This window comes from Echeneis naucrates, chromosome 19, assembly GCF_900963305.1.
Source record: "Echeneis naucrates chromosome 19, fEcheNa1.1, whole genome shotgun sequence".
Classification (NCBI taxonomy): Eukaryota; Metazoa; Chordata; class Actinopteri; order Carangiformes; family Echeneidae; genus Echeneis; species Echeneis naucrates.
This window is the reverse complement of record NC_042529.1, coordinates 13,598,142-13,623,088: the sequence shown is the minus strand read 5'-3', so window position 1 is coordinate 13,623,088 and position 24,947 is coordinate 13,598,142. Positions and strand designations below refer to the sequence as shown.

The 24,947-nt window shown below is 40.2% G+C and overlaps 1 protein-coding gene across 3 annotated transcripts in view; it reads right to left on the bottom strand.

The window, feature by feature from the left end:
- LOC115060244 (uncharacterized) overlaps nt 1-23,926 on the bottom strand; it is a 35,664-nt gene extending 11,738 nt beyond the window's left edge. The window contains exons 1-32 of one of the 3 annotated variants that reach the window (XM_029528118.1): nt 23,622-23,926; nt 23,114-23,209; nt 18,874-19,739; nt 17,741-17,930; nt 17,280-17,647; nt 16,614-16,742; nt 16,326-16,523; nt 14,957-15,097; nt 14,542-14,802; nt 13,282-13,462; nt 13,019-13,185; nt 12,745-12,885; nt 12,453-12,631; nt 12,146-12,318; nt 11,600-11,824; nt 11,383-11,492; nt 10,626-10,841; nt 9,942-10,044; nt 9,669-9,867; nt 9,446-9,593; nt 8,282-8,459; nt 7,941-8,118; nt 6,318-6,444; nt 6,049-6,168; nt 5,618-5,768; nt 5,429-5,541; nt 4,543-4,693; nt 4,188-4,436; nt 3,357-3,569; nt 846-1,027; nt 546-726; nt 8-150 (exon numbers count right to left, since the gene is read on the bottom strand). In XM_029528118.1, the coding sequence (XP_029383978.1) occupies nt 8-150; nt 546-726; nt 846-1,027; nt 3,357-3,569; nt 4,188-4,436; nt 4,543-4,693; nt 5,429-5,541; nt 5,618-5,768; nt 6,049-6,168; nt 6,318-6,444; nt 7,941-8,118; nt 8,282-8,459; nt 9,446-9,593; nt 9,669-9,867; nt 9,942-10,044; nt 10,626-10,841; nt 11,383-11,492; nt 11,600-11,824; nt 12,146-12,318; nt 12,453-12,631; nt 12,745-12,885; nt 13,019-13,185; nt 13,282-13,462; nt 14,542-14,802; nt 14,957-15,097; nt 16,326-16,523; nt 16,614-16,742; nt 17,280-17,647; nt 17,741-17,930; nt 18,874-19,728 (5,970 nt within the window). In that variant the 5' untranslated portion in view covers nt 19,729-19,739; nt 23,114-23,209; nt 23,622-23,926. Of the gene's footprint in view, nt 1-7; nt 151-545; nt 727-845; nt 1,028-3,356; nt 3,570-4,187; nt 4,437-4,542; nt 4,694-5,428; nt 5,542-5,617; nt 5,769-6,048; nt 6,169-6,317; nt 6,445-7,940; nt 8,119-8,281; nt 8,460-9,445; nt 9,594-9,668; nt 9,868-9,941; nt 10,045-10,625; nt 10,842-11,382; nt 11,493-11,599; nt 11,825-12,145; nt 12,319-12,452; nt 12,632-12,744; nt 12,886-13,018; nt 13,186-13,281; nt 13,463-14,541; nt 14,803-14,956; nt 15,098-16,325; nt 16,524-16,613; nt 16,743-17,279; nt 17,648-17,740; nt 17,931-18,873; nt 19,740-22,037; nt 22,111-23,113; nt 23,210-23,621 lie in introns of those variants that run through there. The other 2 variants (XM_029528120.1, XM_029528119.1) reach the window with 2 other exon arrangements.
- Between the last annotated feature and the right edge of the window lie 1,021 nt (nt 23,927-24,947).

Sequence of the window (24,947 nt, the reverse complement as noted above, 5' to 3'; positions counted from 1 at the left end):
TTCTCACCAGTTGTTTAGCAGTGAGTGTTTGGGTCTCTTTGCGGATGATGAGACCATCTCTGACTCCAAGTCTGCTCAACAGCTCTCTCCACCCTGCTACATCATCATCTGTCTTCACGTAGTAGGGGCTCAGCAAGGTCCAGTCATAGCCTGGTGGAAGAAGATGTAGAGACAGGACCAAAGTTAACCGGGGGACAATTATGAGAATAATAGAGCAACTATAAACATTCTCATGTGAGTAAGACATAAAGGCAATTTGTTACCAGTTATTCGGAAAATGTCATCACCAGAAACTTAACAAAAAAATTCTCAGGGTGTCGATAAGTACAATAATCAATTATGTAAAAATACTTTTTAACATGCCAGTGTCTAGTAATGTTGAGTGGTGAGCTTCTACACTGTATCCAATGCAATAGCTACCCCCCCTCCCCCACACAGTGTGGAGCAGAATCTATGGAGCTTTAAGGTGACACATGAACAAAAAAGGTACTCTTTAGAGCCAGTGTTTGATTCGTTTGCGTTTGAAAGAGTGTGTGTGTGTGTACCTGGAAGTTCCTCTGGCAGATTGATGTTACCGTACTCCTTCGAGAAATGCACTCTGTCCTGTCCTGGGCAGAGCAGACCCTTGTTGGTGAGGACAGGAACTGCAATGTCTGAGTATTGGCTGGAGGAGGAATGCTGCTTGATGAAAACCAAGTAGCTCACCACCACTGCCTCAGGCTTTGACTGATGGTGAGGAGCATGATGATGAAAGAAAAACATCCAAGCAACATGCAAAGGAAAAAAATATATTAAATTTCTCAAATATAAAATTCTTTTAGTGACCAAACGGATTAGCATCCTACCTTCCATTTGTTGCTGCGTATCAAAGGGTATATGTACTGCTGCAACAGTTCTTGAGGCTCCAGTTCATGAACTCCTAGTCTTCTGAGCAGCTCTCGAACCTGCTGACTCTCAAGAGGCTCCACACAGTTCAGCAGAGATGGATGAACTGTGTTTACGTCCTTATATAGTTCTGAGAATTGCCCTGTGAAGAGACAATGCTGTTAATTTCAATTTCAATTTTGCAGCAGATGAGCAAAGAAGCAGTCTCATTTTGACTTGGAAGTTCATTCATTCATCTTAAACCACTTATCCGTTTCCAGGATGCAGGGTGACTTGGAAAAAGAAAATATATTTATGTACAACTCTTCATCAATCTTACTTCCTTGTTTTTCCTTTTTGCCGGATTTCAACATGCAACTGAATGTATGCTTCTGACATAATGACATATACATATACACCTACACATGTGTGAGTAGAAAACTTTGGTGACCCAATTTCTAAACCTAAAAGGATGCTTCCCCACTGAGCTCTGCACTGCTCAATATTTCAGAGGATCTCTGTTCAAATCCACCATCTGTCTGAAGTTATCATACGCATCTCTGTTGACTTCACCTCTGAGAAGATCTTAAGACTTAGAATTGAACCTCACTCACTGACCTGGAAACCAGTCCATACAGAATCAAAACTTCAGTCCTTCTGACATTATTTAGTGTTCTTTGTTCAGTGAAAAATGTTCTGGTTCAGGATCAAATAAAACATGTTGATGGCTGTCACAGCTGCTGTGACTTTTTAAGGCAGGTAGTTATTGATAATTTATGGATCAACCAGTTCATTGGTTAATAGAAAGTCATGAATGTCAGTCATTATGTCATTAATGGATGTAGGGCCTACATTAAAGTCTCCTATTGTTCTGAAGCTTCAGTGATGTCGGTCACTGACTTTCACTGATGTGTACTATAATGACATGAGAGTAAAACACTGGCTTCAGTGCTTCAACGCTTCCGCCTTAAAGGCCAATAAATGATCCAGAGGATGAACAGTGTAGAACAAGGTCAGTGGTGAAGAGACACTGAGATGAGCAGAGACAGACAAGACAGAGAGAGTGAGAGCTTGATAGAAGGACAGACAGATTATGAGAAATAAAAATGGAGAGAGACAGATCGACAGACAGGAAAACAGAGAAAGATAAAGACTAAAAGACAGAGAGTGAGAGAGAGAGAGAGAGAGAGAGAGAGAGAGAGAGACATACAGAGACAGAAACAGATCACATCAGGGCAGGACATTCACACATCAATTATTCATGTCTGCCATTCTGAACCTCTGTGAGTGTGATGACGCACAGACATGGGTGGTGGCCTCCACCTCTGATGTGAGCAGCCTCATATCTTATTCTTAGATAAAGGTCAGGTGTGGCATACAGCGCCTCTAAAAGGCTTCAGAGATTCAGAACAGAAAGTCTTGGTCTGTCCTCCAGCCTGAATTTAACTTTGTCTAACTATCACATAATCCCAAGTGTGCTATTTTTATTTATCCACAGTCACTTGTGGTGCTGAGCTCTCTAAGCACAGATGGAGAATGGTGCATAGGAAGCTCTCACCATTGCAAGGATACATTTTTATCTGTTCTTATTTTTTTACATCAGTTCATCACATTTTTAGAAACAGTGAAACTGTGCTGCTCTACATCCTGGATGCTCTTCCTCCTCCATCTGCTGCTTTGTTGTTGTTGTTGTTGTTGTTGTTGTTGTTGTTGATTATGATTTAGAGCTATCCAATTAGGACACACTTCACACCTGTGCGTTCTTTGAAAGTGCTAATGTCTTGGTAATTTATTTAGTTTAGAGTACTTGCTGCCTTACCTTTGCCTTACAGATTATATATTTTGAAAAAAAAAAGGATGTGCATGATGATGACTCACCACAGAGTTGTGAATTAAATTATATATAATATAATACAATAAGCAATTGCTGCTTTACTTTTATATGTTTATCCATCAGTTCTGATTCTCCATTTTTGCTGCTGATGTCTAGAATCACATCTCTACAACGGACATTCATATCGGTTCCAGTGGGGGATGTTACAACCTATGAGTCTCTCATTCAGAGGCCTAACTGTCAGCTGCTTGTGACGCACCAGTAAATGGGATCAGAACAGCCTTTTCTGATATCAGAGTAAGGGGAAGTTGTCTGAGTCTGGGTTTATTGCAGAGGACAATATTAAAATATTTAGATCATCAGAGGCTTTGAATCAGATTTTTCATGATTACTGCTCAAAAGAATTATATGTCATGTTCATGTGTCGTATGTGTTCGTATGTCATGATCATATAAAGATGTTTAACAGGTTTACAGTGTCAGTACAGCATAAATAAAATAGGATACTTGGTGACATTTAAATATTTCATAAGGGAAAAACTGAAAGGTGTGAAAAAAAAACAAGTTATTATCTGATGTATACGCCACAACTATCATAACTCTGTAGTTTAAAAAGTTGAAAATGAAATAAAAGTGTACTTATGTTCAAACTAAAGTACCTGTGTGTGCATTCTTTCCTTTCTTTTTGGTCGCGGTTTCTGCCATTGGAAAGAACACCCCCCCACTGCTCAGTGCCACCACAGATCCGTTAGCCAGGGGGATTATGGGTAGATCCTTCAGGGTCTGCAAGATTAAGTCTGCCTCTCCGTAGCCATGCTCCAGAGCTCGAAAGTTGCAAACCAGCAGCCTGGCGAGCTGCTGCAGACCACCATCTAGAAGAGAGATGCAAGGTCAGGGAGGCAGTGTCGGGGGAACCAGAGATCATACACCTCCCAGTAAATAACATAACATGTTTCATTAGCAGCATTCGGAGACATCGTAGAGCAAGATCATGTCTTCTGGATTTACGTAGCAATAATCATCTAAATACATCATACCAATACAACATTTTTGGACATATTCCTGATGATCCATATCTAATAAATATAATCTTGGCGGAAAGAAAAAAATACTGCTGCCTGTTCATCAATACTGTCTAACAGAGGATTCCATACAGCTGAAAATGTACTGGTGGAAAAATTATGGGGAAAATTGTCTAATACCTCAAGATTATGGTTTGCAACATACAATATTTAGTTTTATGTATGGAAAATTTACTTTCAGTTGATGATCATCCCAGGATGCCTGTTTTTTAATTGTTATTCTTTTTTATCTGACTGTATATTGAGTGTGAGGAACCAGTTTTTTTTCTGCTCTGAAACTTCTTGCATGGTCTTAGTAACAGTAAAGATCACCTCTAAGTCACAGCAATAAGCATCCATTTACATGTAATGACGGTTCTGATCAGCTGCAGTCTGACTAATACACAAAACCTCAACTCTTTCTCTCACCTGAATGGATGCCTTCCGCCCTCATCAGCTCCTTTGCCATGGCTGTGGTTACCGTGGTAACATCCGGTCCTCGCAGGTATCGCACCCCGAGCTGAGTGAGCAGGGAGGTGGGCGGGACAGGGCTCAAACTTGGATGCAGATAGGACAGAGAGAGGTGTCTTTCAAGGTCATCCCCACTAATGACCCGGCGGATCACGGGGTCCTGACAGACGGCAACCTGGGAGGGCAGCTTGTACACAACCTTGGAGTCTGAGATGATGGAGTGCATTCTGGATTAGACAGGGCTAACAGCACCGGTTTACAAAACACATTCATTTATTTTTTAGATTTACACCTGAAAACATTTGAGTCACACCTGAGCTGAGTGTCGGCAGGAAAGCCCTGCCCTTCAGAAGCTGAATAATCTGACCAGCAACAGGCTTGAAGAAGTCAAGGACCTCATCAGGAAGGGGGATGAACTGAAGGAACTGGCAGAGACCCTTCAGACCCCTGAATTCTGGGTGATCCTGGAATAGGACGAAAGAGCGCACAAGTTAAAACAATGAAGAGTACTATTAGTTAATTTCACTGCCTCATTTTTGGATCCTGACTTTTATATACCTTGACTATATATTTTAATGACATAAATCTAATGATAAAATAAAATGCGATACTTCCTTTGTTTTCCCTCTTGCTAAATTTAATATAGTGTACTGTTCTAACTCTTATCACCAATTTATTATTTTGTTTAAGCTTGAAGTTCCCTTCGAAAAAAAACCCCACATCCTGCCTGGAGTTTTCAAATGAAAACAGCCATGAAAAGAGATTTTGTTCAAATTATTATGAACACCCAGGTCCAACATGAGCTTGAAATAAATACATATGATGGAGATGATGATCTCAGTCTGAACTGATGACATACCTGATGAAGTTGTTAACTTTTGAGGATAAAACTTGCAAAGAAATTATATGTAAAGATGCTTTTTGTCTCCAATTTATAACTTTGTGTCGCTTATTTAGTCATGAGTGATAAATTGCCCAGGCCCAGGCCAAGGAACCGAACCCGCTACCTTCTTGTTTTAGGGAAATAGTGCTAACTACTATGCTGCCGTACTACCTCTACTTTTAGAAATTTTTAAAAATATTTTCTAATCGTATCAATATTTTCTATGAGGTTTTTCTTTTAAATTATCAGACTTGTTTGAGAGGGACATTAATGCTACATCTCCACTCATTTCTCACGTGACACATTATTGTCTTACAGTAAAGACATCCATGGCCTGCAGAAAGAGCTGTGGTATTTCAGAGCGAAGCCACTGGTTCCAAGAGCTGTCTCTGTCCACATCTTCACGGGAAGAGGGGATGTCAAAGTCACCTGTGGAACAGACGTGGGTGAGTGGATTTCTCTGTTTCTTCATTAATCACTCTACAATTTTCGAGTTTGTTCTCACCTTGGACAATGAAACGTAGTCCAAAACTCCGCAGGGGAAGGTAGGCAAACACAGGCTGTTTCTCAGGCTGGCAAATTACCTCATTTCCTGTGTTGTGATTGGCAAGCTGGAAAGCCAGGGCAAGTTCAGTCGACTCAACTTCCTCTTTGATCTGACGTTAAAGAGATCAATGTGAACATATTGCAACAGAAATTGGTTCAAGTAAGGAGGACAAGAAAATACTGAAAAGGACACAGATGGAAAGATTACAGTATCATATTACACATAACTGAAATATGCTTGGTATGGTCTTTGCGTGTACAGGCATTTGCCTAGAACACACTAAAGGATAGTATTAAAGTCTGAAGAGGAACATTATTGAAACAGAAGTACAAATGTAAAAACAGATAAAGTTTACATGAATGACAATACATGATGAGGTTGTTTGTTACCTTCTTGGGTTGTAAAGTGGTTTTGACCACCAGCCAGCGCTCTAGTCCCTCTGTGTGCTCCACCTCCAACACGTTGTCACTCAGATCTTTTCGCGTCATGGTCATGAAATGCTTCTCACTCTGTGAGAGCAAAAAAAAAAAAAACAACAAACAAATAAACAACAACAAAATACACACACACACACAAAAACCCCCAAAACAACAGATGATTCCTCAGGACGCCTTTTAGGTTTGAAAAAAACAACTTCACCTGTACTTATGAGAGCTACCTGATTGTAGATGGTGATGGAGCGAAGGCGGTGCAGGAAGAGCAGCAGGGAGGGGTGCACGTCGTGAAATAGGTTCCTGGTCTGATGGCTCTCAGGGCGCAGTGGAAGGCAGATTTTAGTGGTCCAGCTGATGAGACACATGCAGACAGGAAGTTAGAAATTATTTAGCACAAAGCGTCAAAGATTCATGTTTCTTCTTTCAAGCATAATATAAAGCATCCTTAGAAAATGTTAGATATATACCAGAGTTAATCATCTACATACTGGTAGATATATAATTCAAATCATTTTCAAGCTGTACGAAAGAATTAAAGGGGTCTGATAAAACCAACAGGGTTTTATCATTGAGCTGGGCAGAGTTACCATCAGTCACACATTAGCCACAGCAAATATAGGGTTGATAATTGGTCTAATATCAGCTAGATCAAAGTTTGTAGCCAGCACTGTTGCCAGCAAGAGGGTACTGTGTTTGAGCAGAAGTTAGAGTACATTTTAGTTGATATAAAATGCTGTTGAAAAGAATATATATATATTTAATCTCCTGGAAAGTGTCAAAGTCTGTGAGTATTATGAGAAAAAATTTATAAATTAATAAATTGATTCATTGATTCAACCTTATACTATAGTGTTGTGTATCCCTATTTCATTTATTATAATTTTGTGTGAGCGAGTACCTACCCCTATCATTTTACATTCAATTAATGTTAACATACAAAATCTCTCCAATATCAACATCCTCCAAATTAGCATTTTTATATTCAAGGTTAATAATCAAGCATCTATACAATTGGATCACTTTCAACAATATTTAGCAAAAGATTTCCAATCACCAATCCACTACACTATTTTCTCAATGTGCCTCAATGTATGACCACTAGAAGTCAGCATTGTATTAAATATTGAGTGGTTGATTCAGTAATCTCTATTTTTAACAATATTAATAATAATAATAAATAATAATAATAATCACTATTTTTACCTCAGCCTGTTTGCACAAAAAGTTCACTGATAAACTGAGCCAAGAAAAGCCATTAGTCATCAGCCAACTATTACTCCCCTGTAATTATCTTGTCTTAATGTCTTGTTCCTGTGCTGCACTTTTGTCCTTGCCTTTTTGTGCATTTAAATTTTTTTGCTTTATTTCTTTTTAAATTATTTCTATTCTCAGTGTGTGATCTGGTGTTTACATAGAGTATATGTCAATATGTCTTCTAAATGGTGTTGCTGCTCTATCAGCTGTCCTCAGGTTTCATATGATGAAATTTTGCTGAAACTTTGTTTCATTTTCAATGCAAGCCAATAAAATGAAAAAAAAAAAAAAAAAAATATATATATATATATATATGTAAAAAAAAACCTGGCCTTTCTCTATGTAGCTTGCATGGTCTTTATATGCTTTGGTTCCCTCCAGCTTCATTCTGAAGTCTAAAAATACACGTTAGGCATCATGACTCTAAATTGTTGGTAGGTGAGACTGTGACATGTCCCTCTGCGTCAGCTCTGTGACTGGTGACCTGTTTAGAGTATACAAAGCCTCCCCCACTGCCATCTGTGTTTTCACTCCTCTGAAATCGCTGTATAGATAATGGATGGATATTCAAAGTAGAGAGGTCTTCAAATAACCTGATTGGATTTATGTTCTTCAGTTGTACATCTAGAGGTCTCTTGTCCTCAGTCCAGTGAGGGAGGATGTAACCCATAGAGCCACAAGTCTTGTCAAAGCGCAAGTGGAAGCCATTGGAGTGAATCTCTGGACAGTCTGTGACCTTAAACACAGACTTAAAGCCGATGCCCTTTTGTCCTGTGAAAAGACATTTTTTTTAAGATGATTCAGAAACTACGATATATTTTCGGGGCTGTTTTATGTTAAACTGACACAGAAATCAGACCAACACCAATTATTAACATCGGTTTCCTAAGTCACAGAAGTGTCAAACAAAGTGTCACTTCATGCACACACTTACCGATGTATCCATATTTGTGTTTGCCCTTGGTGCTGCGACCCACATCACAGATGGCCCTGATATTTTTCTCCTGAAAGCCGATCTCATTGTTGAGAACAGTGATGCAATCTCTCTCCACCACGAAGGCCAGAGATGGAAGGATGCAAGCCTCTGATGGATAATTGTTGTCATCTGCATTCTGAGAAAAGAAGATAATTAAGATGTTAGAATGTGTTCTTAAAATGACAATTAAATCCACATATCTGGTTAGTGTGGGTGGTCAAGTGGTTAGCGCACATGCCACGTTATTGCAGTGTCCCGGGTTTGACTTCGACTCAGTGACCGATACTGCATATCAATACAGTCTCTCTCCCTACTTCCATTAGCATCTCTGCCACTTAGTGTTATTCTAAACAGACTCATCTGTTGATCTCTTTCATCCACTGAGAGTTTGTCAGAACTTGTTAGACCTGTTTAATATCTTAAAGGTGCTGAGAGATGAGACAGACTTCAGGGGTTTGTTTCACTTTCAGGGAACCCCACACAAGAACAATAATATGAGGAAGACTCATCTTGAGTGGGAAGAGGAAAAGGGCTGAATGACTGAATTCAAATAGATGGTGCAGACACAGATGTAAAGTCTTAGTGACTGAGTTTAGGGGGCTGTGGGTACTTAATGGAGGTCAATGACAAGCAGCAAAAATAATATATTTTGTTTTAAGGCACTCACTCTTGAGTGAACTAGCAAGAGGGAGTTGAAGTTAAATTATAATTAATATAATTTCATAAAATAATCAATAACAATAATAATAATAAACGTAAGACTTGTGTTCTGAATGGAAAAGAATCCATATTATGGATTATGGATGTTAGCTGGAAGTGAATAGGGCAACAGGACTTGAGCCTTCATCATCATCAATATCACTATGACAGTGAATCAAAAGCTTTGACATTGGCATTTTTCAGCCTTATCGTGATCATTCATTTATAAAAATTCACTCTTCAATGTTTAATGGGTGAAAATTAGCTGTCAACTCTTAACACATTCAGAAAATGATCATCTTGGGCTGAATCAATGATTTCATGCTATGGCAGTGGGGTTGATGTCCGAAATAATGTCCTCAGGCCACATTTCAATTTAACCCAAGTTTCAAAATTTCAGGGTGTAAACATGTTAGCAGCCACCTGAATGAGCTCCAGCACAAAGTGTGTGTCTTTGCTGTAGAGCTCAGTGGAGAGCCGCTCCAGACTGCGGCCCAGCCGCTCCTGGTTAACCTGCACCAGCCTCTGGCCCTCAGCGTTCAGTTCCACACCAATACCAAACTCATTTTTCCTGAGACAGAAGAAGAAACAGATCAGCAAAACAATCCATGACACATTAATGGACATATCTAAATTCAGACCCAACCTGATGTCCTCGATTATGGCTCTGTGGAGGTCTAATGTGCAACTGGGAGGTTCCTTTTCGTTAGGATCAGAGATGTGGTCTTCATCTTGACCTTCTTCAGTTTTGACGCTAACGTCTGTTGTTTCCCCATTTGGCAGCGGAACCAACTCAAACAGCTCCTCTTCATCCTCTTCCTCAGTAACGACTTGCTCACCATTAACTAGAAGAAAACAGCTATTAAAAACTGAAAAAATTTAATTCCTGCACTTGCCTGTGCTGCAATTTTCCAGTCACCTTGTGTTGGGCTCCGAGAGACAAAGCTGTCATCCATGATGTCTTCATCCTCACTCGTATTCAGATTTGACAGACTGCTGCTTACAGAATCTATTAAATTAGACTGAAGTCAAAAGAGAAGAATTACAAAACAGAAAATGAGTGTCACAGACACTGTAAGTTACATCACAGCAATAGGTTTTATTAATAGAAATCTTATCCACATTTCACTAGGTTTTTAGGCAGGGTTAGAGTAGAAACTCATTATCAGCATCAAAATCTGGTTAAAGTGACGATAGACTGTAGATAAAAAAGCTGATGTGTTCTTATTATGTTTCTCATGTTCTCGTCACTCTCTTAACACAAGATGAATGCTGAAAATCACAGTGGAAACTGAATTGATCGGAGTCATTCTCATCTTGTACAGTCCTGTTTATGATGTACATTCACTGTGCTGTGAATGACCTAATTCCTGCTGGTAGTTGTACTGTGTTGGTATAAAACTATGACTAAATTATGGCACTTATGGTGTTTTACTTTCTACAGGAGGTTCTGTATTCTAATTATTACTCAATTCCATTTTCTGTTTATTCTGATGCTAAATAAAACTTGTACTTTGAAGAAGTGAGTTTGAGCAGCACACGGTCCATTTCTGAGATGTTTGTCAATCATCATGTGATCTAAGTTTCCGACTTAGGTTCTGACCTTGACCCGGTCCATGGGCGCCATGTGTGTGTTGTAGCTTTGGCTCTGTGATGGGATCAGCCTTTTCTGGTAGTCCTTGATCCAGTCTGTGATGCCCAAAAGGATGCCCAGCCGATGCAGACAATTTATGTGCCTTGGGTCAGACTGGGCCACGGTGATCAGGACCTGTTTAGACTTGGTCTGGCCCAAGACACGAGCAAAAGGCTCCAGAAAAACCTGGACATCACATTTAACAAAGGATAGAGAGATGCATCTTAGTGAGCTGAAGAAGAACTGTTTAGGGCCTGAGGAGATTGATTTTGTACCAGTCAGAGTTTTTAACAAACTGGCAAACATTAGGTTGCAGGAAATATGTGGTATGTGGCATGAAAACCATAGGACTGATACCTGCCTCCCCCTCAACAGTTAAGGTGAACAGACTGAAATCACAGGTTTTAACACTCATTTAGAAGAAATTAAAATCTTGTCTGATCACTTAACCGTCATTAACCATCACAACACTCATTTGATTTTTTGATTTGATTTAAGCTTATTTTGAACAACATAAAATCATAACATCAATCACCGTTTCCTGTTGAGCGAAGTGTGGAATGTAACATCCTCCGTGTTTAAAACCTGCTCTCACCACCTCTACTCTACAGTTCAAATAAATTTTATTTGTAATGCGAAAAATCACAACAAAATTCAAGTACAGCTTCAGCACAGAGACCACAGGAAGTGTAAAATTGTGGCCTGTGATTTGTGCAGTGTGACCAACCTGTTGCAGGAGAGCCTGACATGTTCTGGTGGGGATTCGAATCAAACATGCCAGGAGGAACTTGGCCACTCTACTGTAACACGACACATCGTCTTCAGCCTGGGACAAATCTGACAAGCATGGGCATGATGGTACATTAAAGTTTTAGAATGTGTTAGAAAAGATAAAAAAAAATTACTAATGCTCTGTGAATGCCTAAGCTGTGTTACAACATTACCTTCTCTTGCCACAGCCGCTGCCAGCGAGCTTTCCATGTGATTGGCCAGGAGAGCTGTGGGAGCATTCACAATCCCATCAGCTACCACCATGGAAACCAGATGACCAGCTGTGCCAACAGGGTCAAGGGCCATGGCGGCACTGGAGAAATGCTTGTCTCCCGTGTGTGTGGTAATCCTGATCAGCAAACCTGGTGTGACCTCCAACGCCTCCAAGCCTGTATTAGCTGTATGTTGGTTAAAAAAAGCTTAATTCATCGACCAGTTGCATATTATTATGTATAATTATAATGAAACAACTAAAGCTGTGTCTCATGTCAAGACACCCTTGAGAGGATGTGAACTAGACGACAAAGGATAAATTAATTGAGATGCTCAGGCCAATGATGGAATTTGGCTTTGCACTGGCAACTGTGCCTTCGAAAGGTGACAGTCTATTCATGCAGACTGACACATTTTGCCATCAAAGGCTGCCCCCAAAGGATGAAACTGCCTGAACTGAGACACAGCATATATTTCCCCATATACAAACCCACTGTGACTTCTACCTGCATTCCTCTCAATGAACTCTTTGAGGGAGCCGTGACCGGGTTTAAATATCAGCTCCCATTGGCTCCATTCACTTAAATCCTCCAGCAAGGGGCATGACAGCAAGCTGGCCAAGGCCTGGGTCTGAGACATCTCACCCAGACGCCCCACTGTCTCACACCCACTTTCAGTACTGATCATGGGAAAGAGACAGATGATTGCACTTTTTATTCATTAAAAAGTTACATTTAGTTCATTTTTATTCTTTTTAATATTTTGTATTGTTTGTATTGTGTCCTGAGTATTGTGTGAGAAAAAATGTCTCACCTTGGTTGGGTGTTTTTGGCAACCAGGGCAGATTCATAGTAGACCTGGCTCAGTCCTCCTCCTGCGAGCTGCTTCTGCCGTTGGACCAGACCAACTAGCATTTGCAGAGAGCCATGGCCGAGGTCTCGACTGTCCCGGACCCTGTAATGGGACCTCAGTGCTGACTCAATGTGGGAAATCTGGGAAAAAGAGGAAGACGTTGGAATTGTTAAATTGTAGTATTTGTGTAACATGCTGTGAGAGAAGAGCTTCAATCTTAGCTCTCCATTTGTGCTGTCTGTAAATGACTCACTTCATCTGGATCAGCAGATGTGATATCGCCACATTGTTTGATGAATTCAAACAAGTCTTGTCTGCTTGGACGGAAACCACCCCCCAGAAATCCCATGCTACTGCTCACAATCAACGTGGACCCCAGTGTGTCCTGAAGCATCTGCCCATAGCCAGAGTGACACAGGTAGAAGTCAATGCAGATTATTATCTCATCACTGTAGCAGCATAAAAAGGATTTCATACACACACGATCACAGTAAAAAAAAAAAAAAAGAGATGAGATTGAAAACTACCTGGCTGTGTTTAACCAAGAACTCCAAGAAGTTGCCCTGCTCCAAACAGAGGAAGTTTTGAACCTGGAAGTGTTTGGTCAACTTCCTCTCAAGGGAGGCAATGTAAGCCAGATTGATAGCCGAGCTCTGAGAGGACAAGCTGTCTTTGACATACTGCTTCACTTTGTCTGAGACACAAGGCAAAACTATCAGTCACACAAACATATGAAGCATCAGTAGCCACTATCATAGTAAAAACTGCTACTGTAAAAAAAATGTGATACCTTCACTGGGGATGGATGTAGTGGCTTTGTTCTCTGTCTTCACTTGTGCTGTAGTATTTGAAGGCTTGTCTTTGGGCACCAGGTCCTGTGGGATGGCCAGGGAGCCCCCACAGATAGCCAGCTGGAAAAGAGCCTTAGCCAGACGGTCGCCTGACACCTGAAGCAGGAAGTTCTGGACGTGCTGGGTTAGGAATCAAAATGAACTATCAGGTTTAAGCTAGGAAACAGCCATGCAACAGAGCCCCCTACCAAAACGTTATTCAAATTTTTATGAATGTTTTTTTAAAACATTTAACGAATATGACCAATGTCCATACAGCTTTTTTATGGTTGCTAATGCTCCCTGGTGGCCTGCCCAGGCTGTACACGTCACTCAGCACCTCCAGCACAGAGATTAACCAGAGAACTGACTCTTAATTTTTCAATCCAAAATGTTACATTTTAAACTTCTGCTAAAAAGCCTCTAAATTGAGACTGTGCTTATGTTTTGTTTAGGAGACAATCAGAAATCTAAATTCTATATTTATTACACAAGTACAAACATATAGGACTGAAACATGAAGCTGTTTTATTAAGGATTAAAGTTATGCATAAGGGCTTGGCCTGTTTGAGGGACAGGTGGTTGATTGTATGAGTCTCAGCTCCACACATGTGCCACCTTTTTTATGCCAATTTTCAGATTAGCTGGAGGTTAGGGGTAGAATCAGCAACTGCCAAGATGGGAACTGTAGCAGGTCACTCTGAGTTTCAAAACCGTTCTTGGTGACGTCAATCTTTTTTCATAGTCGAATGATGAAATTTCTACCTTGGGACATGTCAAAGGTCATGAATGAAAGTGTTCATTTAAGTAATAGCAACATATATGTTTTAAAACAAATGTCTTTAATGATGATGAAAAGTGGCTGCAATATCCTGCATAGTAGATAAGAACAAGCAGGAGGCTATCAGGATATCTTTAGCCTAAAATCCTATGTCAGTAATAGTAAAGTATGTCTGCATTTTTCAGTTTTTAATAATTTATTTGACAGTGCCTTCTTTAAGGTTTAGGAAATTATGAAGGGTGACATTTCGTTAATGGGTTCAGCAGTGCAGTCAAGCTTTGTAGCTCAGTTATTCACTGGAATGCTCATAGTGGATTTAGCCAGATTATCCAAACTAAGCCTCTAAAATGCACACACCTATACTGTCAACAATTTTACTGAAAATACTTGATGGATCTATGGAGACAGACAAACACATCTGTCAGTGTCGGGCTCCCACCTTGGTCATTCTGGAACTGAAGACCCCCTCTGCATTTGACAATACAGCCAGAACTACGTCAGCTGCTGGTAAGGATGCATATTTTTTCCGGAGTTCCAAGCTGCCGGTGGAGGAGAAACAGCCTGCTCCTTGCACTGGCTCCAACACACTCTTCTTGATCTTTCTCAGCTTCTCCTGGATCTCCTCCTCCAGCTCCTTCTGGATGACCTCCTTGGCTCGGTCCAATATGATGTGCTCCAATCGACTAACCTTCATAAGTGTCTGGATGGTAGTGGAAGAGTACATTTATTCTTAAAGGTTTCAGAAGCTCTCTCATCAGCTCAGCAGTGAAGCAGACAAGGTAAGACTAGATTCACACTAGCTGCTGATGCTCACTCATCAGATCTGAGGTTTTACTGAGGGTCAAGTGTCTTACTGATATGGGTAGCCCAAGACCATTGATCCTGATGCCCAGCTCATAGGGAGAGTCACAGTTGTAGTGGTCAGCCAGATACTTCATGAAGTCTGGCAGGTCGACTTTGGGTTTACTCTGCTTCTTCCGAAACACACGGAGTTGCTAGAGAAACAAAACAAAGTGTAGTTAATAAAAGATTAAAAAAACCTCACAGACCACATTCAATCGCAGGAACTTTCAGGTCAACAGGTATGTTTGTGTCAACTTCGCCAGGCTTGATATTCAATGTGAACTGGCTTTGAAATCAGTGTATTACTGTTTTAGCTCTTACGACTGTTTAATATGTAAAATTACCATTTTATCATCAGTTAATAAATCCTTATAGTAACTATTAATGAGAAGGGCTCCACATTTATTGTATTGAATTGATCTGGTTCATGCGATTTTAAATTTGTAAGTAGGTAAGGTAATGTTTGTGTCAGTGGGATTCCTCAGTTCCCTTTAAACTATACACCATTCATCACGCTTCACCATCATAAACTATGTCACAAGGGTTTATTATTTTTGGGAGGCTTGAGGTAATTTGCATAACTTTACATTCAATGGCCTACATGACTTTATTCGGCTTCAACAACAACAACAACAAAAAATCTATAAAAAAAACAAAACAAAACAAAAAAAAAACATTCATGGACATGGATCCAGATTACTGATGCAGTTAGCTTCACAGAAAAGAAAGGTTCTATGAAGATCAGTTGACTTGCCTCATCAGGTTATTTATACCATAAACAAATTGGAGGTGTGACTAGTGTTGATTATAATTAACCACTTCACTGTTTATTAGCAAAAAGAATCTTCATTGAGTAATATCAGTCAAGCTGCTGACCCTAATCCTGGGACATCTGTGGACTGGTCCCACAGTCCATTGAAGTTGATCTTGAGGCTGTTTTAGTGTCAGTCTGTCTCTGTGTCATATGAGCAGCAGCCTGGTGGTTCACGCTAGGTGATTCTGCTCATCTGCTCTTCTTTGACCTCACGTCAGGCAGATCTTTAAAATTACCTTGTGACTTCATCACACAGAAATTCAGCCTGGCTGACTTTATTCATAGCTCACAAAAGCACTTGGAACCGATTTTCTCCAGATGGTTCGTAGGGTAATGCACATATGAACGTATGGATATGTATCTACATAGGTTGTCTTGGAGAAAAGAAACAGTAAATGAACACAGGCATTGTTGCTGCATCAGATGAATGTATGTGTATGTATGTATGTGATTTAAACAAACAAACAAAAAAAAATTTTAAAAATTCAAAGTTCAGTCAACAGTCAAAAATATAATTTTTGTGTTTTGCAAAAATTCATCAATGAAATGTAGCATTTGAGTCATACCCTTAAGATGTCTACTGTTTCAATCTGGTGGATGTCATCATCCTTGGTGTTGCGGTCAATTTTGAACATGCGATGGATGAGTGGTAGTTTGCAGAGGGGCCCCAGGTTCAACTCTTCAAAGCGCTTCTTGTTCTTTAGGCCTGCTAGAGACTGGCTCAGCTCATACAGGGTACATATGGAGGTCACTGCCTCAGTGGACTGGCACAAACAGACAGTAGGACCTCATCAGCTACTGTACCACACACTTACGTAAACAGTGGTCATTCGTAAATGCACCTGTTTGCTCACCTCTATGAACATGTTGATCTCTCTTAAGATGTACTGTAGGTCTTTCAGAGTTGGGATCTTCCAGGGTTTAATAATCCGTGAAGCTTCCTGAGAGGAAATCTGCATCAGGCTACATACCCTGGATATCACCTTAACATTGGTGAAAGTTGATGAGAGGAAGAAGAGAGAAAATGGTTATTATTATTTTTTGATTTTTAGAAAATTTGTCAAATTTTAATTGCATATAAGTATTATATTTATATTTAAACTCTTTAAATTCTTTATCTTGTATCATATATCTTCACATTATTTCTTCTTACATTTGCTGTTACGAACCAAAACACCAAAGTGAATTCCTTGTATGTGAAAACCTACTTGGCAAAAAAGCTAATCCATTTTGTTCTAGAATTTGTTCCCAATTTTGTTCCCCATCTGCTGTCATATGTGGCTACATTTGAGTCCAGAAGTGACTGAACTGTAACAGATGAACACATGAAGCTGGAGGCATGTGCCAGTGTAAAAAGCCCACTGACTTCCTGTTCCTTTCATCACTCTTAAGTTGTCATGGAGATTATGTCTGGCTTTTTTCACCCTAGGGCTATGCTAAGATAACCTTGCTATATGAAGATATTTACAGTATGAGACATGCCAAGCATAAGAATCAGAATACAGTATCCTCAGTCTCACCTTCTCCTGTGTTACCAGGTCTCCCTCTGCAGCAATTTCTCGGATCACATCGTCCATCAGATTGTTAAGTTTGTCCTGATCGATGTCCCTTTTCCTCATCCTCCCTGTCAGCTCCATGTCATCCTCCTCCATGGCCTCCACTGCCCTCATATTAGCTCCATGGACCTCTCTGAGTTGCGAATAATAACCTTCTTTAAAGACAGAGGAACTGCTCTCTCTTTGGCTGGCATCTTTCACTTTGCTCTTCTCTCCTTTGTTTGAATCAATCTCTTTCCCCAGCACTGGAAACTCAGAGCCAGACAGGAGGTCAAATCTGGTTTCTGCTTGTTGCTGTTTTTTCTCAGACTTCATTGGGTGATTGTCTGCCGCTGTCGATGGACAATGTAAAATATATATTTCATAAGTATCATTTAAACAACTCTGGTTAATGTAAGAGGAGAAATGTTGTCATATTTGTCTACCTGCAGTTGTCTGCAACACCGCAACGTCAGGTTCTGCTGTTTGTTGAGCCTGAGTCGTCAGGATTGATGCACTCAAGTTGTTGTACAAAGACATGTACTGTAAGAGAGGCAGCTGCTCACCAAACTGATTCAAGTAGTAGGCCTGGAGCTGCTCCATTGATGGAGTTCCTAGCTGATATTTCTTAATCACCTGGAACATCAATACACCTTTATTGAGCAGATAATTTAAGTGAAGCAAAAAGGTCAACAGTGGTTTTGCATGTTATATGCTTCAGGCACAATATAATCAAATGCAAACTATATCCAAGTTAATGTTATGCTTTTAACTTGTTAGGCTTTTGCTTGCTTGCTTTTAACTGCTTAAACTTTTCAACTGTGATGAGCTGTTTATTGATTTTTCGGTCTGTGACTCATAGCTGTGATATGAGTCAGAGCAAAGGGAAACCTTTATCAGGATGAAGACCACACCTACAGTACCAATAATCTGTCAGTGTACTGAAGGACTGGAGACACTTGCACAAAATATTCAATGCAAAACTACATCTTCTGACTCTCTGGACAGTTGTCTTCATTATACAGTTGGTATCTTACAGATTCACCAAATTTTGATTGATACCAGTGAAATAAACTGGAACATTAACAGACCCACAGGTGGTCCTACATGTTACATTGTCTTAATGAAGAAGTTGATTTCTCCACTGTTCAACAAGTGATTTTTCTGCCGCTTTTTCTCAATTACACTTGAGGAAATAACCCCATTATTAAAAAAGCTACAGTTTTTTGTTATGGTGCACTTTAACTCCAAAGTATTGGTATTTCCTACAGGGTAACAAACATTAAATGGGTTAACAGTTTTTGGTCTCTTAATGATCAATCAGAATAAAAAATGTCCATGTGATTAAGGACATTACTGAATATTTAGAATATTGAACTAGATCTCTGAGACAAATTTTTGTATCTATTTATCTATAAAGACTTGTGGCTAAATGCTATACATTTGAGTCAGAAATTATTTTACCATTCATCTGAATGTGAAATAGACTTGTGAATATGGGAAAGAAACAAACAAAAAACAAGTCACACACCCACATAAAAATTTATGAGTGGTCCATGCATTTTTTTTCACAGCTCACCTCTAAGACTCTCTGGTACAGCTGCTGCTGGGTCAACTGCTCAGCTGGCTTTGGCACAGCAAAAAGTGGGCTCAAAGGGAGGCAGTGGGTGGAAAATAAAGAAGCAGCTGGGGCCAAAGGAGGACCTAAAAGGTTGGTTCCTTCCTGGGTGAGGGGCACAGAGTGGGGTCTAATGTCTTCCTCTGGCATAGTTAGAGTAGGGGCACCAACCTTGTCTCCAACTGATTCAGCTCTCTTGGGAGTTGTGGGCCTGTTGTTCTGCCAAACTCCAACTCTGGCTCCAGCTCCAGCTCCAGGTACAACTTCAGGTACAGTACTTGCAGGATTTCCATGATGATGGTCCCTGTGAAACACCTGTTCCCCTTTCAGATGACCAGACCAGATGACCAGATCCGGTGTAAGTGAAGACACCAGGCTAGATATGGAGTCGAAGCCCAGGGTGGATAGGGTCAGGTCCTTGTGGTAGGTCTGCTTGTATAATTCAGCCAGTTCTTTGAGGGGGATCCCAGCTGGGTGCTGCTTCACCATGGCTAATATATTGTCCACAATTTTCTCCATCTTCTTTCTGCCTTGTGTAACTGCTGTTGCTGTCTTAGTAACAACTTCAGGTACAGCTTCAGCTGCAGCTGTATCCTTTGTCACACTGTGGTTGGTTTTGTGAAAGACCACTTCCCCTTCTACAACCAGTTTCTTCTCCAGAGATGCTACTAAATCAGCCATGGATTTGAAGCCTAGGGTGGATAGAGTCAGGTTCTTGTGGTAGGTTTGGTTGTAGAAAACAGCAAGCTTTTTCAGGGGAATCCCATCTGGGTGAAGTTTCACCATGGCCACTATATTCTCCAAAACCTTCTCCATCTTGAGTAATGCTGTCAAGGGAAGAAGCATTCATGTATCTGAAAAGGTACTCCAGTTTCCTCCCACCATCCAAGCACATCATGTTTGGGTTAACTGGTGACTCTAAATTGTCCGTAGGTCTGAGTGTGAGTGTGAGTGGTTGTTTGTCTCTGTCTGTCTCTGTATGTTGGCCCTGTGATGGACTAGTGACTTGTCCAGGGTGTGCCCGCGACCCATAAAACAGATAAGCAGTTGAGGATGAATGAATGAATGTATCTGGCCAGTAGTCTGTGCTCTGACTATGATATTTATTTGTCTAAAAATACTTTCTGATATCAACATATTGTTTTTGGATTATAATATCAGCATCTTCCTCTGAAAGTCTCTCTGCCTGCTTACAGCGCTACAGACTCAGAAGCAATAGTTTCTTTATATAATAGTTTAAAGACACGCATGTCCTTGGACAATGGGAGGAAACCCACACAAACAAGGAGAGAATGTGCAACTGCACACAGATAGGCCCCAGGCCCAGGAAGGACACCCACAAGTTTCTTGCTGTGAGGCCACAGTTCTAACCACAATGCCACCATGCCACCATGGCCTGTGACTTAGCATTTCACCCTCAGTTTACTGTTTTGGTCTGTGAGCGGTGGAAGTAACAAAAACACCTTGAGTCATTTCCTCTGGTTTCATCCACCAATCAGACCAGTTACAGGAAACATGGTCCCAGTCTGTAATTCCTCTTTGACTTGTTATGTGCAATTCAGGGGCTGCATTTAAATACTGAACACGTGACAGTCTGCCTGTCCTAAGCTATTCAAAGATTCATTGGGCATCAGTCATGGAAACCTAAGACCTTAAGTTATTATGAAAACAAGTTTTAAGTGTTGCCAGGGTTCCAAGGCAATAGGTTAAGATAAGGTAAGAGAGAAGTCAGTGGCAATGCAAAGCAAAAATACTTCTGGGTCAAGACTATCCCATTTCATCGGACTTCTGCAGTCTGCAAAGGCCGCAAAGGACCAGCCACATCTTTTGAAGGATAAAGGGCCACAACTATTGTGTTGAACAATGACAAGGAATGTTTTTAGAGAAGATTATGTAAAAATGGGAGGAAACTGATCTTCAACCTTGTATATACAAAATATCATTTATTTTTACTTATTTCATTTAAATTGTGTTTATCCTTAAAAATAAAATAAATATTTGTGCCAAATTTGAAAAAGAATCTATCTCTCTCAAATTCTATCTTACCAACATACAGTGGAGTCCACTAGGTTCTCATCAGCAACTGTGGGTCAGTTCTAGCTGGTGTCATTTGCCACATGTCATTCTCTACTCTCTTTCCCCCACCTCCTGTCACGCTTGAATCTGTGTTATCGGACAAAGCCTGAAAGCCTATATATGTACATACATATATTGTGATATTCAATGTCACTTATTATCAGACCAAGCCCAAAAGAAACCTTTCTTCTGACCTCAGGATAAAATTAAAATTTTTGTCATCTGGTGGTTGCAGCTGGATCTGATTTACATTAGCATCCAAAAAGAGTAATGCCAAGTTAAGAGATTATATCAGACAGACTTCACTCAGAGCTGTTTCCTGTCTGCATTTCTCTGCAGCTACTGTCTCAGAACACATAAAAACTAGTTTGTAGAAATTGATTTCCTGTTTGCCTAATTCCCTCTGTTCCAGATACAAAGGTTCACACACATCACCTATGTCTCACATGCATACACACCGGGCAGGTTTCTGGATAGGTGGGGGAGTGTGTCAAAAAGCCAGACACACTCCCCCACCTATGCCAAACCTATGCCAAACATAGTTCTCTCCTCCTTTCCTTTTAAAACAATTAAACAATTACGATAAAAACGTGTTCTTGGCATTCACAGCTTAACATATTAGATAATTAGAACTAGTTACGAATGATCTGCTGTATTCATTGTATAGTCCATCTCCAACAAATATATCCACGAAAAGAAGCACAAACTGAAGCTGCAGTAACAAACTCACAGCTCTACGGTTCAAACAACGAAAATTTGTGGCTGGATCTGAAAACATGCGAGAACTGCAGGAAAAATGTATAACATTTGCTCTTCAATAGTCATTAGGTCAAGGTAAAATTTGCCTAAAGTTTTGTATACAAATCAACACACAGAGCTGACTACACAACATTATCTATGTTCTATGACCCGATCGCAAACAAACAAAAAAAACAAAAAAACAAAAACCCAACAACAACAAACTGCATTTTATTTGCCACGTTATGTAAAGTAAAACTGCTATATTTACATGAGGAATAAAAAGAGAGCAGAACTTAGATCTTTCTTACCTGCTTCTTTATTAAAAAATTGTGTAGCTCATTCCTGTCACAAACTGAACTGCTGTCTATCACCCAGCAACATCACTGTTTATAATCCCCTTCCCCTCCCACTCTGGCTTCTTCTCCTCCTCTCCCCTACTGTGTTTCATTGTGAGCTGAATTACAGAGAAAGGAAAGTGAAACTACTTTAGCACACAGGAGGATTTAGCAGTACAGCTGACTGTGGCCAGCAGACACACTCTCACATTCCTGAAAATGGTCACAACACAGACATGCACAGACATGATAAGGGCCATAGAAAGGAAAGGAGAGACAGGTGGAGGCAGTTAAGCAACATCTTACTGGTTTATCAGCACAGTACAGTTTAGTACATCTACTTGAGTGAAGCATTAATCAAAGCAAAGATACATACAGTGTTAATGGTACAGTGTTAGAGAAACAGACGTCACAGTAATGGCGGCAAGTAAAACTGCAGAGAGAGGAGTCAGGAAGAAAATAACAAGATAAACATGAGGGTGGTGTAACTGAAGAGGAAGTAGAAAAGAAAACTGGCTTTAAGTTTCACTTTCCTGTCCTCTCCCAGTTTATTAACCAGCTGATGAGCCAAAAACAAAATGACTCAGTCTCCAACAGTCCATGCATAAGAACAATGTAGTACTTCAGGAAATGAAACAGAAGGAAGAAAAGTGATTCAGCTAATTTCTAAAAAACTTTGGACAATTATGACACATTAATACAGGTGCCACCACTTCAAGAACTCGTATTGCCTTTGCTTAATTTCCTCCTTACTAACAAGATGAGATATGACAGAATACCATGGTAAAAATGAAAGAACCTTTTGGCTGCTATGGAATAAATGAAGTCACACAGTTGTGTGTTCCTCAGTTTTGTTTTGTTTTTCCACAGTTGAAATGCCATCAAGGTGCTATTTTATTTCTCCTGCTTTCACAGTACTGATGTAAAACCTTGGCCTGAATTACAATCAGAGAAGGAATGGAGACTATACAGACCTTTAATCGCAAATTTGATTTGAATGGCATGCTTCACACTTTAAATCACAGTCCCTACAAGCCTCAGTAACATACCTTAGTCAACGGTGCAACTATATGGTCAGTGCATCTTAGCCTCTCCCTCCTCAAGGTCAGGGCTGTACCTCATAGCATGAGGGAGGGATGGGGGCACTGCAGGAGATGAGGAGGAAACAAGAGGGGACAGTGATGACAAGACTGACCACACACCGTTCTCTCATTGACCAACTGACTAGGTCGTGGATTAGTGTCTTCAGACCTGCTGACCACTGAGGCTCATCGCACACAACACACACGGACCCACTGCAGTTCACACACAGGTGCACAGTGAGAGCAGCAATTCTATTTACTGTGGTATTAATGTGTAGTATATCAAAATTTCATCACAATCTCGTTATAATGTGCTAGTAATATTTTGAAAGCTTGAGATTTTAAAAGGCGGATTGACGCTTATAACAGAGTGATTTTATATATATATATACAGAACAACATTGGCACATAATAACAAAGCACTGAAACTAGCTGAACAGATGCTTAAAGTGGGGCCGACCCATTCTGAAGCTACCTGTTGCTCTGGCAGATATTTCCCGTGTGTTGCAGTAGCCGGTTGTGTGTCTTTGTCTTCATTCAACATGCTCAGTTTGTGCTCAAGTAACTACAACACGCTAGCTCAGAGGCTAGCGCAGTTGCTATCCCTGCTCGATAACGTTAGCAGAATAGAGGAAGTATCCCTGTTTAACTTCACGCTAATCACGTAGGTCAGTCTGTGACCATGTTTAAAATGGTCTTTGTCACAGTATTTACATGACGGAGACTCAACACTATTGTAACTCAGCCCAACAGTAATTCAGCACGGAAGAAGCGACATACAGGAACCAGCCGTTGCGAGTAGCAACGGTTTGTTGCTAGTCTGCTACCTAGCTGCCATTGGCTGCGTTCAAGTTATACAACTAAAATAGTATTTTCGAGTACTCTGAAAAAAAAGAGGAGTTGATGCAAAAAAAATTTCATTTCCCATTATTTCATTATTATGTCTCTTGAAAACTGGACTTTGTTATCTAGTCGATAGAGCTTTATTTCAGTATCGTCCTGAAACAGATTTTTATTTGGTTTGACAGGTAATGGGTTATTGTTCATCGTTTCAGTATGAAGGAAACTGAGGGGTTATGTGTTTTAGAGGAAAAAAACTTAATGAAGGAAAAAAAAAACAACGACAATAACAACAAAACGTATGTAGCAATTGCGCTTGCTAATATTGTTAACATTGCTAGCCTAACTAGATGTCAACATAAATTAGAGTATGTCCCGTTATTTCATTAAATGACGTTGACGATAACACTGTCTTGACAAATCACAGGGGAGCAGGATCATGACAGTAGCTTCACCTGATTAGTTAATCATTCTAAGGTTAGGGTTCAGGTTGCTTTATTGGTCTCCACCGGAAGAAATTTGGCCTGGAGACAGAGAGCAAGTTACACACACACACACACACACACACACAGGACAACCTTACATCAAATTCTTTCTTTTTTTTTTTTTCACCAAGAGATGCCACCTTGGTTTGGCCTCCACAGAAAACAAATTCAATTCTATAGCACTTAATCATGACAAAGTTAGATCAAGGCACTTTAGACATGGAGCAGGTCTAGACCAAACTCTCCATGTAATGTAGCACATTGGTCGTACTTATTTCGGGCTCCACCCTTGTTGTTTGTGATGACCAAAGAGGCAATCAGGAGGAGTGTCCATCATCGTCTCAGCCCATGCAGGCTCTAATACAACCCCAGAGTTTTAATGCTAAAACATATCCAGCAGCCTTTCTGAAAGTCACTGTTTTAAAGCCTGGAGACAACTTTAGAACTAAACCATTAGATTCACTGAATGAACCCAC